Source organism: Vombatus ursinus, unplaced genomic scaffold (genome assembly GCF_900497805.2).
Source record: "Vombatus ursinus unplaced genomic scaffold, bare-nosed wombat genome assembly UNPS02014735.1, whole genome shotgun sequence".
Classification (NCBI taxonomy): domain Eukaryota; kingdom Metazoa; phylum Chordata; class Mammalia; order Diprotodontia; family Vombatidae; genus Vombatus; species Vombatus ursinus.
Genome location: NW_020954513.1, coordinates 791,082 through 809,982, shown reverse-complemented (window position 1 = coordinate 809,982; position 18,901 = coordinate 791,082). Strand labels below are relative to the sequence as shown.

General features: G+C 42.4%; 1 protein-coding gene across 1 annotated transcript in view; it reads left to right on the top strand.

Annotated features, from left to right (window-relative positions):
* The window catches only part of LOC114042722 (mitogen-activated protein kinase kinase kinase kinase 4-like), a 228,954-nt gene that overhangs the window by 169,486 nt on the left and 40,567 nt on the right, over positions 1-18,901 (top strand). The window contains exons 19-22 of the mRNA XM_027861416.1: positions 6,474-6,562; positions 9,261-9,376; positions 14,529-14,622; positions 18,406-18,486. Of these exons, the coding sequence (XP_027717217.1) occupies positions 6,474-6,562; positions 9,261-9,376; positions 14,529-14,622; positions 18,406-18,486 (380 nt within the window). The remainder of the gene's footprint in view (positions 1-6,473; positions 6,563-9,260; positions 9,377-14,528; positions 14,623-18,405; positions 18,487-18,901) is intronic.

Sequence of the window (18,901 nt, the reverse complement as noted above, 5' to 3'; positions counted from 1 at the left end):
AAGCTTTCAAAATATAGATACCTAGTGAAATTAAAACCTTGTGGGAACAGGATGAGGTATATATCATCTCCATCATCCTGTCTGCTACTAGAATTGTCCCAAAGATGCTTTTAGTGAGTATACAAAAGATGAGCCTGGGGGCAGCTAGGTGGCGAAGTGGATAGAGCACCGGCCCTGGAGTCAGGAGTACCTGAGTTCAAATCCAGCCTCAGACACATAACACTTACTAGCTGTGTGACCTTGGGCAAGTCACTTAACCCCATTGCCTACCAAAAAAAAAAGATGAGCCTGAACCCCAATACTCTTATTCAATTACAAAAAGCAGGTAGTTGACCCACCTGCAAAATAGTTCCTAGAACATTAAATATAAAAGATTAATAGTATGGGAACTATTTCTTGGACCATTTCTTTCTGAACTCCATTAAAAAAGATAAGAATGAGATAACAATCCTTTCATAGAGTAATCATGGCAAACCACATACAGCATCTTATAAACATCCCCAAAGGCTATACATTGATACAGTCACATAGGGCCCATAAGTAAATGAATACAGAAAATACCTTTCATAACTTGTGGCATGAATTTCAAATTCTGATATGAATTTGAGATATGTGCTTTAGAGAATGACTTGGAAATCATTAGGAGTTTACAGAATGCCTAGGAGAAAAGAAATAGAAAGACCATCCCTACAATGCCAAAGAGAAGGTTGAAGGATGGTCTGATGAGTATGGAACTTGTTTGCATAGTCCAGATGAATTACAAAGGTAAATGTTTGCTTCAGTTTAATTTAGTAATTAATTAAGCACCTGCTATGTGCCAGGCACTCTCTTAGGGGCTGGGAAGAGAACCAGTCCCTGTCCTCAAAGAGGAACATAGATAAGTAAATATAAAATGTATACACAATAAATACATGTATAATAGCACTTTAAGGTTTGCAAAGTTCTTTACAAATATTTGATTTATAACCTCGCAACAACCCTGTGAAGTAGGGTTATCCCTATTGTACAGATGAGGAAACAAGCAGACAGGTTAAGTGACTTGTCCAGGGTCATATTACTACTGTCTCATACCAGATTTGAATTCCAGTCTTCCTGATTCCAAGTCCAGAGTGCCACCTAGCTGCCTTATGTAGGAGATGATGCTTGAGCTTGGCCTTTAAGGGATCTTATGATTCCAAGAGGTAAAGGTGAGGAAAGAGAGCATTCTAGACATGGGCACAGTCTCTGTAAAGGCCTAGAGACTAGAAATGAAATGTCATGTACAGAGAATGGCCAGTAGACTTGTGTGGTTGGAATGTAAAATATGTGAGGAGTGTTAGGGGGCTGTACTTTGTAATCGATCTGGAAAGATAAATTGGAACCAAATGAAGGGCTTTAAATGCAAATAGGAATTTATATTTAATCTTAGAGTCAATGGGGCAGCTAGGTGGCACTGCAGTAGATGGAGTGCCAGGCCTGGAGTCAGGAAGACCCCAGACACTTACTAGCTATGTGACCCTGGGCAAGTCACTTCACTCCGTTCACCTCAGTTTTCTCATCTGTAAAATGAGCTGGAGAAGGAAATGGCAAACCACTCCAGCATCTCTACCAAGAAAACCCCAAAAGGGGGTCATAAAGAGTCAGACACGACTGAACAACAACTTAGAGTCAATAGGGAGCCACTAAACTTTTTGAGCAGGGAGTGACATGGACAGGCCTGTGCTTTATAAATATCACTTTTGCAGCTTTATGTGAAGATCCCTCTGCAGGGGAGAGACAAGAGGCAGGGAAACCAATTAGAAGGCTGTCAAAATAGTCTAGGTGACAGGAGATGAGGTCCTGAATTAGGGTGGTTACTATGATCTGAATGGAGAAATTTGAGAGCTAGTGTGCAGATAGAATCAACAAAACCTGGCAACTTGTTAGATAGATATGTGGAATATATGAGAGAGGAGAATCAGGGATAACTCCCAGGTTGTAGAACTTCCATGACTGGAAGAATGGTGTGGCCCTTGGCAGGAAGTGAGAGTCAAGAAAAGGGGAAAAAATGATGAGTTCTGTTGGTTTGTGAATTTTCTGTTGAGTTTATGATGCCTATAATACATCCAAATGACAAGGCTGAGAAAACAGTTGAATATGTGGAATTAGAGTTTGGAAGAGAGAGGAAGGCTGGGTGTGTAGATCTGGGAACCATTTGCATAGAAATGATTTTCAACCCATGGAAGCTAATTGTCACAATTAGCATGTAAAAGTCAAAGAGAAGAGAGCCCAGGACAGAACCCTGGGGCACACCCAGAGTGAGGTGAGATATAGATGGTGACCAAGGAAGGTATGAGAACCAGAAGAGATAAATGTCACAAAAACCCAAAGAGAGAGTCTCCAGAAAGAGGATGTGGTCAACAGTATCAAAAACTGATTGCAGAGAAATTGATCAAGATGAGAATTGAGAGAAAGCCATTGGATTTATCATTGGAAGATCAGCTTGTAGTGCTTTTGGAGAGAACAATTCCAATAGGGTGGTGGCGATAGAACCCAGATCTCAAGAGGCTGAGGCTGAGAAGTGAGTGGGATGAGAGAAAGCAGAGTCAAGAGAGTATTTTGTAGGTGTTTCACAGGTGTTGGCTGTGAAAGATGAAAAATATGGAAAGATAACTTGAGGGGATGATAGAGTCTGATCCAGTCCCAAAGTCAATGTACCAAACATATATTATGTGGCTTTTTTATTATTCCAAAATAGGGAAAAAAAGAGTCAAGCTTCACCTTAAATATATGTGCATATATATATATGTATATATATGTGTATATATGTATATATATATACACACACACACAAATGTACATGCATACATATATATTTCCAAAATTACAGATAAATAATGATCTGAATATACATCAAATAATAGACTGTCGTAACTAGAGGAAACATTACTAAAGAAACTATTAGAAGAATCATTGAGATCTAGCATCCTAAATTGATAGGTGAAGATTCTCATTACAAAAAATATAGATGTCATATGTATGTGTGTGTGTAAAATTTACAAGGATTCATTGAAGATAATAACATTCCTTTAAATAGCAAATCTCTTTATTAAATTTAAAATCAAATTAAATTTAGAAATATTTTGTTCAACCAAAACTTTTCGGGACCTAAGGAAGACAGTATGATCCCGATAGAAAGACCATATCAGAAGACTTTAGTTCGAACCCCACTTCTGCTACTTCCTTCCCATGTGACCCTGGGCTAATTACTTCATCTCCCTGGGCCTCAGTTTCCTCTTGCATAAAATGAAGAGGTTGGACTAGATGACCTCAGATGTACCTTCAGTTTCCAGACAAGGAGTTCTTAACAAGCGACAAGGAGTTCTTTTTGACTCATGGATCCCTTGATGAAGCCAATTCTCTCTTCTCAGAATCATGCTTATAAATGTAATAACTAAATTACGTTAAGATTAAAAAGGAAACCAATTACATCAAAATACAACTATCTGTTTATCTATCTATCTATCTACCTACCTATATACCAAGTTCATGAACCCCAGGTTAAGACCTCCTGCTCTAGACCCGTAACTTTGTAATCCATTTTCCAAGATCCTTATTTGGTTTGTAAAATAAGGTACCCCGGGATGCTAAGTGGAAAGTAACCTGTTTCCTTTCATCCAGGCATCTCATTGTCCTTCCACCCAGCAATTTAGTGCAAATATCTGCCCCACCGAAGTTTTGTTTTTATTTTCTAGACATGTAACCACCACTAGGGAGTGTGGTCACTCTTTCAGGGTACTGGTTTTGTCTCTGGAGTCAAAACCCAAATGAGCAGCTCCTACCGCCCAAGGTCAAGGTCATACTGCAAATGCAACCTCCCCCTACACACACACACACACACACACACACACACACACACACACACACACCCATCTTGAATCTTCTTCCTTCTTTTTCCAACACAGCTGGGAGGCTCTTTCTAACAGGGATTTCGAATGACCATAGGCAACTGCTTCTAGGGTAAATGTTGGGTGTAATTCAATTCTATCCTTCATGCTTTCCCACAGTGCTCAAAGGTGGTAAGAAAGTGCAGAGGAAAAACTAGGCTGGGGTTGAGGAGGGGAGAGGAAGGGATGCATAGGAAAATACCATATTAGCTGCTGGCTGTGTGTCTGTGGGTGTGGACAGACTGGATAATTCCTTGCCTCTCTCCTGCATTCTGTGGGCTTCATAGACCAGGAGCTTCCCCTGGGACTGCGTGCTTCCTCGTGCAGGAAATCAGAGAAACTTGCTACAAATTTGCCTTCCAACCTCAGGCACTAACCCAAACCTCTTCCTTGGGCCGAGGCCACACCAAGGGACTTGGGGGAAAATGAGCCGTTCCCAGCAGAGGACAAAAGGGGCAGCAAGCAAGCCAGGAGCCTCCAGCTACCCGCCTGAGGAGGGGATGGATTTGTTGGAAACTGGCCCCTCTGCAAACCACCTGTACCTTGGGGCAGCAAAGTGGCCATCTGGCCACAGATTTCCAAGCACTCTATTCTACGTCTGCAAAACAACAACAACCAAAGGGACGTGCTATTCATTTCCAAAATTCAAATGCACCAGGGGCCTACCCTGGCCTCTGCTTGACCTCTTTTCCAAGTAGAAGAGGAGAGACAAGGCTCTCAACAGACTTTAAAACTCGTTCTCATTGAGGGTTTAACAACAGGTGGGCCCCACTTTATGAAAAAACTAGAGCAAGAAAATCCTAACTTACAAAGCAGAAATTCCTATCATAGATTCAAGATTATAAGAAAAAAAGATGATCTGAAAAAAAAATTACCCCGTGGTTCTTTTTAATGGTTAGTTCTCCATGTATTAAAGGAGGTGGGGTGTGCAAAGAAGTGGGGAGGGTTCTTGGCAGTTCATTCTAAGGGAGCTAGGTGGCACAGGGTCTTAAGTCAGGAAGATGTTGTTTTGTTATTTCAGTCGTGTCTGACTCTTCATGACACCATCTGAGTTGTGTTGTTTTGTTTTGTTTTTGGCAGAGATACTGGAGTGGTTTGCCATTTCCTTCTCCAGCTCATTTTACAGATGAGGAAATTGAGGCAAACAGGGTTAAGTGACTTGCCCAGGGTCACACAGCTAGTGTCTGAAGCTAGATTTGAACTCAAAAAGATGAGTCTTCCTGACTCCAGGCCCAGCATTCTATCGATTGCGACACCTAGCTGTCCTGGAGTCAGGAAAACTTGAGTTCAAATTCAATTTCAGACACTTACTAGCTGTGTGACCCTGGGCATGCCACTTAATCGCTGTTTGCCTCAGTTTCTTCATCTCTAAAGTGGGAGTAATAATAGCACCTACCTGTTCCATCAGATGAGTTAACAGATAAAACACTTTGCAAACTTTAAAGTCCTAAGTAATTGCTGGCTGCTGTTGTTGTTGTTATTGTTATTAACAGCTGACAGGGAACAGAAAGTGCCTTAGAAACTTTAGAAGCCCCTGTCATTTGAGGATGGATCAGAATTTAACTTAAAACAATTCTAAAAGTAGAATGTAAGACTATGGTAAAATGATTCATTTTCCAAAACGTGCCTTTCCCTAAGTATTTCTCAGGTCTTGGCCTCTAGCATAAAGTGAGGTCCTATTTTGCATAAATTGTCCTGTCTCTAATACAGTTGATTGCTTGCATAGTGATTTACTTTTTTTTTTCTTTCTCATTTTATAGTTCTTTTCACTAGTGCAGACTTGACCTGGGGCAGACCAGATTGGGGAGGATATATGCAAGAAATTTGTTCCTTGCCCTACTCCTACTAAGCCCTCCCTCTCTGGGGTAGTGGATTAGGGTGAGAGAGAGACTAGCACCAGTAAACCCAAACCCAGGAGGTCCTCTCAGCCCCACATGTTCTCTAAACCTCCATTTCCTTGCTGCAAAACAACTTGATGCCCTGTTAGGCTAGAAAGCAGCTTTCCCAGAGTCAAATCTATTCCACGACAAAGGACTGGACACCTAGTCAAGTGCTCCTGAGTGCCAATTTATCTTACATCATGGTAGTTCACAAAACCACAGTAAAACATTCAATTGTTTGTGAATAAGAAGACCAGGTAGAGGCTGTCTAAAATTGAAACTGTCCCAGCCAAAGTAGGGCATCCAATCACCCTAGATTAGGTCTTTCTTCTTACCCACTTAGCAGCAACTATTTCTGGGTTCTGTCAGGTGCTTGGGATTTCTTGGGAGGAGGGAGAGGCAAAAGTCGAAAGCTACTGCTTTATTGGATCCCTCTGTTTCTTCCTGCTCAGTGGTCTGAGAGAGGACCTGCACACCTACCTTCTCAGGCAGCAGGAAGTAGTCATTGCAGAGGGGTTCACTGCTGCTGCCAGCCCCTGAGAACGTAGCCTGGTGGCATGTCCTGAGTGCTTTTCAGAGGGAATCAAAGCAACACTCTTGTCCTGTAGGGATGCTTTGGGGATATTGAATGGGTGCAAAGGAAATTGGTATCAACACTGTCACTAATGCTATTTTGGGCAATTCACAGGATCTTCTAGGCCTGAACTTCCCCTGACCAGGGCCCTGGAGCCACTGTACAAAAATGGCGAAAGTGCCCCTCCACCAGTACAAATCATAGTAAGTTTTCTTTTCCTTCGTTTCTTGATTGATTTTTACCTGCTGTCATTGTCATTGTGGTTAATTCACTACTTCCATGGTTTGTGATTTCATTGTCCCGTTTACTCCATTTGCCAGCTCCGGTTATAGCATCCTCCCACCCCCATAATTTAGGAGATGGATATCACTAGTGGACATGGCTAAAAAGGTACATTGCTGTGTAGGTAGTCTGATGATGAGCACTCTTAGGTGTGTAGAAGAGACGTAGTCCATTTCCAGGCCTGTACTTTCCAGCCTATTAGAGTGAAAGCCTCCACTGATATAACCTTTGAAAATCCAAAGTCACCTTACTGCATGTTTAACCTTGGATCAGTCAACTTACTTCTTGAGGTGGGCCTCAGTTTCCTCCTCTGTCCAGCCTGTGAGGTTTCTTCCAGCTTGAGTTGTGTAATTGTTCAATCCTGTGACTTAAGTACAAACCTCACATTGTGACACTACTTATATAACCCTGAGCAATTCACTTAACCTCCCTGGGCCTCAATTTCCTCCTCCATTTAGTGAGATGGGTCAACTTGATGGTTTCTAAGGTCCCTTCCAGCTCTAGATTTATGATCCTCTGTGAAATTTCACAGCAAGGAAGACAGCATATGAAATCAGGATTTGAATCCTGACTTTCCTGCTTGCTAGCTGTATGACTTTGTCTAAGTCCTTCTCTCTGGACCTCAGTTTCCTCTTCTGTAAAATGACCCAAGTTGGACCATATACTCTTTTCCTACTCAAAATTCTATGATCCTATGAATCACTGAAACCTCAGAGTTGAAAGACACACCCAAAGCCATAGGGTAGGATCCAAAGACACTTAAATAGGAATCCCCTCTATGTAATCCCAACAAGTGGTTATCCAGCCTTCACTTGAAAACTTCTAGCAGAACGGAGCTAGCTCACCAGATCCCAAGGCAACCTACTTTTGCAAAGCTCAAATGGTTGGAAAATTCTTCCTTTCATTGAGCCAAAATCTATTTCTCTCATGCTTCCCCCCTTTTCTCCTAGTTCTTCCTTCTGGGGCCAACCAATCAATCGATCCCCCAACATTCATTAATCTCTACTGCATGCCAGACACTCCATTAAGTGTAATGAAGAAATATAAATTGAATCCCCCTTCCCCATAACAACCCTATGAAAAAGATATTAACTTTATTTTTTTTCAGAAGAGGAAACTGAGGCCCAGAGAGATTATGGCTTGTCTGAGATCACACAGCTGCTAAGGAGCAGAGCAGAGACTTTCCTCTCCCCACTATACCATACTGCCACCTCCCTGGCAGCAGTCAGCAATGAAAGAACCTTGTTTATTCAAAGAGCATAAATTCTTTAAAAAAGATTACTTATTGCTGGGTTACTCTAGGAGATGAAAGATTTACAATTAAAACTGAAATGGAAAAAAAGATTTCATAAGCCCATCCAAGGTTAGAGCCAGAAAGAACCTTAAAGATGATCATATCTCAGCCCCTCATTTTGTTTTGCTTTCCATATTCTTCTGTTCAATAGAAAATATTTGTGGGTAAAGATGGATCACTTTGTTATTAGAAGCCAACCCTCAGATACTTCCTAGGTTAACCTCAAAGACTAGAGCAGTAAAAGTTAGATACTTACAAACCATTAAAGGGACCTTTACTTCTATAAATCCAAGGTTATCCGATCTTTGGAGAGTTGTGACACCCTATTATTTTGGGTTTGTTTTTGCAACAGCCTCTCCTGAGCCCAGAAAGTGCAGTGGGGCATGTATTTATTTTTCAACCTGAAGGGATTTTTTGGGGGGAGAACTTTTTTGAGGTATTCAGGATACCCCTTCATGTCACTGGATGCATCCTGCAATGTGGCAAAACTAGAGAGGGGAAATCTCTGAGAGAGACAGTCATTCCTGGACCTCAGATGAAGGTTTTGACTTCACCTCGTCTGGGAGCCAAACAGAAAGTCAAATGGGGATGTGTAGAAGACCCCACCCAAAGTGCCTAGTTAGCTGTGTCAGTCCAGACGAATCATCATGATTCACTTCAGTGACAAAGACCGGTTGGAAGGTGCCTTAGATCGAGAGTTTAAAGGAAAGTTAGAAGTCATCTGGTCATCAGACTCCAGATCTAGAGCTTGATGGGATCTCAGGGACTATCTAGTCTGACCCCTTCATTTTACAAAGGAGGAAACTGAGGCCCAGGGAGGGGGAGGGACTTGCTCAAGGTCACCTATTGGATCCTAGCTCTAGAGCTGGAAGGGACCTCAGAGACTATCTAGTCTGACCCCTTCATTTTACAAAGAAGGAAACTGAGGCCCAGGGAGGGGGAGGGACTTGCCCAAAGCATCTTGGTGAGTCAGTGGCAGAGCTGGGACTAATATCTTGCCCTCCATCCAGTTCTCCTTCCATTATATCCTATTGCTTCCCATCTGCTTGACACTCTGGTGTACCCTGTGCAGACAGCCTTCCTTTCCAGGAGGGCTACAGGGGACAAAATGACTGAATAAATGATGGCTCCCCCCACTTGGGGCCACGTAAACTTGCCTTAACATTTGTGTTTGGGTGTTTCATCCTCGGTCAAATATTGACTCTGTCCAGGGAGGTGGAATTTACATTTGAGTGGGAAATATTTGGAATGGGCTTTTTAAGCCTGTACAGTCTTTCCTACCCTGAAGCAAAGAGCGACTTCAGTGATTTTCCTTGTTCTCACAGGCTCCTGGTTTCCTTAGGGGAAGAGATAATATCAAACTGTTCTTAAAAGCCTCTGAATTTTCATCCTCCAGTGATGAGATTGTTAGCAGCGATGAGGAAGAATACTATTACTCAAGGTTGGTTCTTTTGCTTTCCAATATTATCTGCATCTTAACAGGAGAAGACAAACAGAAGTAGAGACTAACCGACTGGCCAGTGATGCACTAAGGGAAGCTATGAGCTCTGCTCATTGTATATGACTTGTGCACATTTGCAGTTTGACTCTAGATTTCGGATGTGTGCCTCTTCTCTCTCTTCTGACAGTATTGGCATTGGCCCACATGAATACATGTATTCAGGATGTCCTAGGATGTCCTCAGTCAGAATAATTCCATTACAAATAGCCTTGAACTACTCTGCTCAGTAAAGTCATTATGAATACTTTTAAGGGCCACATTTTATGAGGCATTCTGGGAAGCTAAAATGCAGGAAGGCAACCAGCATAGGGAGGGGATCATTTTGATGGAGTTGGGACTGTTTAGCCTGAAGAGAGAAGAGCTAGGAGGGACAAATATAAGAGTTTAGAGTTGGGATGTACCTTAGAGGTTCTCTAAGAGAAATCCCCCAAAGGAGGTATGACTTGTCTGAAGTTAGATGCTACTAGCAAGTCACGGAGCTGAAATGGGAATCCAGATTTTCTGACTCAGCATTCAGTGCTCTTTTCATACCACTGTTCCCCACAACTGTCCTCAAATATTTGAAGGGCTGTCATGAAAAGGAATAAGGCATTATCATTTGCATAAGAGGACCGAACCAGGAACAAAGAGTGAAAATGACAGGAAATCAGGTTTCAGCTCTCAATATAAAGACCAAATTCCTAGCGATCAGAATTGGCTAAATAGGCATATTCTATTTTAGTAGATGGGAAGTTTTCTGTCATTTGAAGTATTCAAGTAGTGCCTATAAATGCCCAGGTCTACATCAGACAGGTGGTCGAGCTACCTCAACTCTACACTTTCTTCTGTGGTCATACTATGATAAATTGTTTACCTTACATTGGGTGTGTATTTACTCAAATTAATGCTCAGGGCCCATTTTTTTCTATGTGAGAATCTTTCCCCACAAGCAACCAATATTAAACACATGGTATACATTATAGTATTTAAAAAGAGACAGGAGGGCAGCTAGGTGGCGCAGTGGATAGAGCACTGGCCCTGAAGTCAGGAGGACCCGAGTTCAAATCCAGCCTCAGACCAAACACTTGACACTTACTAGCTGTGTGACCCTGGGCAAGTCACTTAACCCCAATTGCCTCACCAAAAAAAGCAAAAAAAAAAAAATAAGAGGCAGGTAGGTAGCTCAGTGGATAGAGCACCATCCCTGGAGTCAGGAAGACCTGAGTTCAAATCCAGCCTCAGACGCTTACTAGCTGTGTGACCCTGGGGAAGTCACCCAACGCTGTTGCCTTAACCACTTAACCCTGTTGCCTTAATCCACTGGAAAAGGAAATGGCAAACCACTCGAGTATCTTTATGAAAAAAACCACATGGACAGCATTGGTGTGCTATGGTCCATGGGTCACAAAGAGTGAGACCCAACTGAATGACTGAATAGTGATTGAAAAAGAACAATTTATTTAAAATAATGTAGGGGTGGGGCAGCTAGGTGGCACAGTGGATAGAGCCCTGGATTCAGGAGGACCTGAGTTCAAATCCGGCCTCAGACACATTAAAAAAAAAAAACAACCAAAAAAAACCCCCACTTACTAGCTGTGTGACCCTGGGTAAGTCACTTAATTCCATTGCCTAGTCAAAAATAAAATAAAATAATGTAGGGGGAGTTGTTGATCATAACTCTTTTTTTTTGTTGATCTTAATTCTTAACAGTCTCTTAACAATGTGATCAGTTCCCCAGTTCAGCTTGATAAGATTACAGGGCATGAGTGCTTATTCAAAGGCGTCTGAGGGACACCTTTCCCAAAAGTTAGGCATGCCCACTGGCATCTTGCTAGGACACAGGGGACTCAAGATGATCAAATGATAGGATCTCAAAATGATGAACTCTTGTTAGAGGAGTCACACTTCTCTAAGGCAAGCTGACAAAGCTGAGCTCACTCCCTATGTCTTGAGTTCTCTTCAAGACTCTCTCTTTGCTTTTTCCCTTGTACCTGCCTCCAGAGTATAGCAGGGGTCCAGCAGAGTATAATATGGTGTGGGTTTTTCCCTTCCACCCCTCCCCCCAACTCCACAGATACTAGTTAATGGTCACTTGCAGCAGAAGCACATGGCACACTACCTGCATTTGCTCAGGTGACTTGAGAAGAGAGTTCCCAGTTTCCCTCTGGCTTCTGTTTGCTATTCTGAACACAAACCGGAAACCAGAGATCTGAAAGTAGACTTTCCCTGCCTAAGACATGACAGCAGAAGCATACCAACAGGTATTTTCCTCTTCACATGAGCCCTCTCTACAGGAGCCACCATCCAGCTCTCACAATCCATCTCTAAATGATGGATGATCTGTTTTCCCCCTAGCTAACACGGAGTCCAACCAATGAGCAATAGGTAACTGCAGTATATTATCCTTGCAGGGCCCTGTCTATTTTCTGGGACCATTTTTTCTCAATTGGCAGATTGCCCAATCTTTCAGCTGCTTGATATGGGGTACCTTTTCTTGCACAAGCACAGCCAGCCAGGAACCTTAACTTCTATCTTTGCCACAGGATTGGGGAACAAGTATTTCTCCAGTTATAGCTTCCTTGCCAGGAACCATTTTGACCAAGGTTGAGATTTGGAGAGCAAGCTACTCGAGGCAGTATTCACTGGGGCAGGAATCATTAAGTCTAAAACTGCACCTTACCTACCATCCTTAAGGAGACCCATACCCTGAGTATGGTAATCACATGCTCCCAAACATGATGGAATGAGTCCCTGAGGTCTGAGCAGAAGGCGCAGTAGAAGAAAAATGGGGCATTTTTAGTGTACGAGTACTAGCAAGATTGGCCCTACCAACTTTATTCCACATCCTCCCTATCCTGATGTTTGTATAAGAGCCACTTTTACCTGCTAATTTGTACTCAGAAGTCTTAGAAGACTTGGGGATGGAGAAGACGTGGCAGCTCACAACCTGTACACTGTGGTTCTCTGAAATAAATACAGCAGCAAGAAAAAGGTGCTATTTTCAGTTTGAAAAACAAATTCCCCATATTCATGAACAGAAGTTCTCATTTTGCTGCAGACAAGTTAATTGCAAAATTTACTGTCACCACTAGATATTTCCGGAGCTCGGGATATGCCCACAAAGCCCCTCTTGGGGTTCCACACGGTGCTAGGCCTACCCTGTTCCCCCTGTTTCTCTGCCTTGCTTTGAACTTTTGTCAACTTAGTGCTCTGGGCACATCACCAGCTCTCTGGAGCATATACAGGCCCTCTTCTTTTACTCTAAACACATAGTATTTTCATATTTATATTTGTTCATGGCCATTGGTATTTAAAATATTTTAAAAGAACATTAGAAACCGTTGAAAGTCTCTCTCTTTTTAGAAAATCGTTAACAGTAGATTTGTTCATGTAAATTACACACACACACACACACACACACATACACACACATGTGCATATACACTCACATATTTGTAAAGAAATCCTCTACTGTTACTAATTCATTCTGATTCACCTGAAATTTTCAAAGGCCTTTTTAGGTCCCCAAGAGCTTTCATACAAATGTTCTTATTTACTCCTCCTCAAGACCCCTCGTTGCTTAGTAGGACAGGGATTGTTATCCCAGAAAATTGTTCATGGTCATATAGCTAGTAAGTGACATGGGTGGGATCTGGACTCAGGTCTCCTTTTGTAGTTTGGCTCTCTTCCTTTTCTGAGATTTCTCAGTAAAACTTATAAAAGAGGTGGGAGGCATGTAGAGAAATAAATTTTATATATTTTTTTTATTTTTATTGATGTATTTTGCTTCTGTATCATCATTATTTCTGATATATCCGTTCCCTTCCCTCCCCACCCTCATCTCTTAGAATAAGTCTTTTTAACAAAGTTCAAAACTAGATTGCTTTCCTTTATAATCCTATGTACTTTATTTTCTGCGTCTAAAAATTTTATTCTGAGAAGAGGATCCATAGACTCCACCAGACACTGCCCAAAGTGGTCCAGGATATCAAAAAAGGGTCTAAAACTTTTGCCTTATATATGAAACAGGCATTTTTTGAAAGAGGTAGGGGCAAAAAAAAATTTCAGTCAAACTAACCAAGCCATCAACAAAGTGTGATGATATAATGCAATGTTCCATACCCATCCCCCACCCCCACCCGCACCCCCTCCTTCACCAAAGAAGGGAGAGTGGTACATGAGAAATAGATTTTTGAAGATATAGGCTGATATAGACTGACAAACTCTACCAAGATTTGCTCCATATGTGTACCTCACTTTAAACAAGTCCAATATATCTAAATTCATATAAAAGATCAATTGTGATCCCGTTACAAAAAGAATCGCCAGCTACAGTTTATGTGAAACTAAGAAGAAATCTAGGTATTGTGCAAAGTGTGGCACATATATTCTAGACCAGCATTGCCCATTTACTTTATCATTCAACAGAAGCTTTTCTGTGTGATGGCACAGTTATATATTCTCATTATTACCACCTTGGAAATAGATACTAAAGCAACAGGCTTATTGCAAATTGAAGGGTAAAAAGGCTCAAATCGCTAAGGCCCCTCCCAGCTCTAAATCCTGTGAGGTAAGAAAAGTGGATGGGTTAGCATACAATCAGTTAAGTAGGAAGAAAGAAGGCCAACTCAGCTACACTGCTTAAAATAGGAACTGGATCCCTCATGCAAAATGGACAATACATGAAGGGGCCTCTCATTTATGGGAAATGATGACGTTTGCTACAGAGCAAATACATTCCAGTCCCAAAAGGGAATAGCAGTTCCATCTCCCTACGGCATTGGGTGTCTTTGGGCTGATTCTGGCCCAACATTGACAGGGGTCTCCTTCATTTAATTGGGAATTGTTGGTTTGGGTTTTTTTCTTTTTTTGGTTTATTTTTTTAAGCAGCTGCTGGGAACACAAATGCCTAAGCATTGGAAACCGTGGGTGTTGTGAGTTCTAAGAAATTTGTCTTGTCTCTGGTCTCCCTCTAGGCTAATATCAAAGTGAACCCATTGAAGCAACATAGCTGGGCCTTGTTAAGTCGCACCCCAATGCTATTTAGTGAGCTTCTTTCCAGATGTGTTTGTTGCTGGGTTTCTTCTTTTCATTAATTGGAGTTTGTTACCAGGCACCACTTAAGCAATGGAGGATTGGATTTCCCAAGGACAAGGGCCCCAAAGGGACCAGAGCGGAAAGCCAAAAGCAGAGGAGTTGAATCGAAGGTAAAACTAACTGTTTGAGAAGGGGTGAAAATGAGTTCTCAGTCATTGTAAATTTCTGTTTGTATGTGATCAACAGCCCTTTCTAACAGGAGGACAGCAGTTCCCCTGAATGCCGTGAACACTTTTAATATTAGCTGGGGAAATTATACCTTCCCTGTTGCAATTCCCTTGGCTCCTCCATGCTTTCAGGGACAAAACCCCATCTCTTGGCTTGCTTTTCTTCCTCACTGAATCATATGTTTGAGGCTATGTCTACAGATACATTTGGTTTTAATTAAAACACATTCGAAAAGATGCTTTTACAGTTGAAAAACTGTTTGCTGAAAATAAATGGGGTCAAAGAGGGTTTACATGACTCCATCAATCCAGAGCATGTCATTATAGGGCAAAGAGGAGCACTCCCTAAACATTTCCCAACTTTTTTGAGGTTCATGTTCTTCTGTGTCAGTATCAGAGACAAATCCTAGGCTGACTGATCAGTAACCCAATTCAGTGTAGCATTTATGATATCCTAAAAGCTAGTTTTGTTTTGTTTTGTTTTGGCGGGGAAGGATAAAGATCTTAATCTAAATGTATATGTGTCAATACCATCTGTCAAGATCCTAAAACTTCTGGCATAGTTACACGCTAGAGAATAAGGAAGAGTTCAAAGGTGTTTTCAAGGAAGCAGCCATTGATGACAAAGGGTCAATGCTGCCTTAGCCTTCTGGTGCATGCTGTGGCTAAGTCCTCCTACACTTTGTAGTACAAACCCCACTGCACAGATTCTCCCCAAGGATATACACAAAACAGGGAAATGAGTCAATCAGTAAACATTTATGAAGTGCTTACCCTGGGCCAGGTACTGTGCTAAGTACTGGGAATACAAAGACAAAAGTCAGTATCTCTTCCCTCAATTAGCTTAGTCTAGTGGGGTGACAGGTGTATACATCATATACGCAAGGAAGTTTGGGGGGGAAGCACTAGTAGCTGGATGCAACAGAAAAGGCTTCAAGTAGTTGATAAAGCTTGAGCTAAGTCTTGAAGGAAGCCAGATCTTCTAAGAAGTAGATGGAAGGAGGAGGTACATTCCAGTCATGAGGGCCACTGCATAGGTACAGAGATAGAAGATTGTGTGTGCAACAGCAAATAGGCCAGTGTGATTGAATCAAAGAGCATATGGAGGGGAGTACTATGTACAAAGACCGAAAAGGTAGGAATGGGTCAGGTTGTAAAGAAATTTAAAGGTCAGAGTAGCTTATAGTTGATCTTAGAGGTAATAGGAAGCCTTAGGAATTCATTGAGTAGGACTAGGTGTGGGACAGGATCAGACCTGTGCTTTAGGAATTTCACTTTGGCAGCTGTATGAAGACAGATTAGAGGAAGGGAGACCTGAGGTTGGGAGACCAAATAGGAGATTCTTCCAATAGTCTAGGTAAGAGGTGATAAGGGCCTAATTTAAGGTGTTGGTGATGTGATTGGAGATTAGGGGACATATTGGGAAGGTAGAAATGACAAGATTTGGCAGCTGATTGGATATTTAGAGTGAGTGAGAATAAGGAGTCAAGGAGGACACAGAAGTCTTGTTCCAATGGCACCCTTGACAGCTATAGCAAAGTTTTGAAAAAGTAAAGGTTTGAAAGAAAAGGTAATGAGTTTTGGTTTGGGAGATGTTGAGTTTGAGATACCTATTGAGAATCCAGTTCAGAGCTGATGAGGTTACCAAGTGAGAGTAGAGATAAGAGAAGGGTGCCCTGGATAGAGCCTGGGAGAATACCTCACAGTGAAGGGGCACAGTATGGTTGGAGAATCAGCAAAGGAGACTGAGAAGAAACAGTCAGACAGGTAGGAGGAGAACCAGGAGAGAAGAGTGTCATGAAAACCTAGAGAGGAGAGAGAATCCAGGAGGAAAAGGTGGCCAACAGCTTCAGGTGCTACAGAGGGGTCAAGAATGAGAATCAAACATAGGCCATTAGATTTTGCAACTGAGAAATCATTGGTGACTTTGGAGAGAGTAGTTTTAGTTGAATGATGAGGCCAGAAGTCAGACTTTGGAAGGTTTAAAAGAGAGTGAGAGGAGAGGAAGTGAGTGTAGACAGTTTTTTCAAGTTTTCCTGAGAAAGTGAGGAGCCCGAAGGAAAAATGGCAGAGGTAACCAGACTACAGAGCTTCACACAGGCAGCTACACACAGTGCCACACAGGCAGCTCACCTTACTCCCCTGCTCTTCCTTCCAATATGTCAGTCAACTCTGTAGCGTCGGAGCCTGCTTAGAAACACCAGCCAAGTAGCCTGAGCTAGTTCTGTTTTTATAAGCTTGCTACAGGCAGCCTCCAAGGGAGAGACAGGTTGACACCCTCTCTCAGGCAATTGGTGATAGCTGCTGCCTTCCTGAATGTGCTAAGAGTCCTTTCCCTAGATGAAGGGGATGCTAAGACCTGTCTGTCTCTTGTTTTCTTTTCCCTGACAAAGGGTGTGTGACTGGACCTTATCACTTGTACTTGGTGGCAATTGCCTCACGCTGGCGATGGCACAGACACCCTTCTCCTGTAGTTCACACAATCATAGATAAAGAGCAACAAGAGACCTTAGAGATCATCTCGTCCAACCCCTCATTTTACTGATAGGGAAACTGAGGCCCAGAGAGGTTAAATGACTTGCCCAAGGTCACAAGTTAATAAGCAGCAGAGCTGGGATTCAAACTCAGGTCCTGTGACCCCCAAACTCAGCACTCATTTCATTAAGCAACACTGCCTCCAGCTATAATAATCCAGTTACCTTGAGCAAATCACTTTCCCATCTTCCTGGTCTTCGGTTTCCTTCTCTCTAAAATGAGGCCATATCTAGTTCAACCATCTCAGATTTGTCACTGCTCACTTGGTGATGTGGTTTATGATGCTGTAATGAGGAACTGAGAAAGGAAATTCTAAAGGATCATGTACCACACCACCAGGTGAGAAATGACAGATTTGTCTTCAGCCAGGGCCTAGATTGATTGAACTGCCTTTCACTGACCAACAGGTCAATTGAAAGAATTGCTCCAAAAGCCCTGGAGATTTCCCCAATACAAAGCGACAGGAGAAAAGAGTGGTGATCTACCATCTGAAATTCACACAGCCGTTTCATGTCCTCGAGCACTTTCCCACCAATCTTTCATTTGCTCCTCGGCAGAACTCCTGGGCCCAGGCCTTATCATCTGAAAAATTCACCCATGGCAATATGGCTTGTAGGTAACACAGGTGGTATGTGAATCCAGGTCTCCTAGCTCCCAGACCAGTGCCCCTTCTACATACAAATCAATCATCTCATAAAATCAGTAATATCTGTAATTAACATGGAAACACTCAGTGACCCCAGACCAACTGAACCATATTCTCGCAGGCCCACATGTTCCACTGAAAACTAGGCTTATGGGCATTAGAAGTGGCTCAAGGCCTCTACCAAAAAGCTGCAAATAAACATAAGAATCTCATCTCATAGGTGGGAAATCCCTTCTAGTGGAAGTAGCATGAGCAAAAGGTTCAAAAAGACAACTACTGTGGGATAGATGGAAGAGTAGCTCCATAAACTGAGAGGAGCCAAGGACAGGGAAAAGGGAGGGACAGAGAAAGATGGAAACACGGGCCAGGCCTGGGTCACCCTTTCCTACTGGGACCCAGTTATCACCTTGGGCAGTTCCAGTTTTCTTTTTACTTAAAGTTAAAACCTGCACTTCTCCCCAAAGACATTTGATCAACTTCCCCAGATAAAATATTTTATGGCCTAGATGATTCCCCCTCCACAAAAATGTGGTTTTGCTCTTTAGGTTTTTTGTTGCTGTTATGAAGATGGTCAATCAAAAAGAAGCATTTGGTCAAACGTGACATTACTATCATCCTCACGTATGGTAAGGTTTACAGATTCAACTTTCAAGAAATACATTCTTGAAAACAGAACTGAATCTACAACTAGGTATCCTCCCACCTGATGGCACCAGATGCCTTTTTTGCATTGTCCTAACGCAAAGGCTTAAGCTAGAGATTATGCATTGTGATTTCATCAACAGAGGGTGCTCCAGGTGAGGAATCCCCTGTCCCAGTGCAGATGGGCACCTGCACTGCCGCTTAGAATCTTCAAAGTTGCCTGCAGTTACTCGTTAAGGGTCACATGGCCAGTGTGTCAGAGGAGGGACCTGAACCCAGGTCTCTCCAGACTCGAAGGCCAGCTCTCCACCCATGATGCCATGCTGCTTCTCCAGCCAGAGATAGTCAATTCCAGTTGACAAGCATTTATTAAGCACCAGCTCTGTGCCAGGTGCTGGG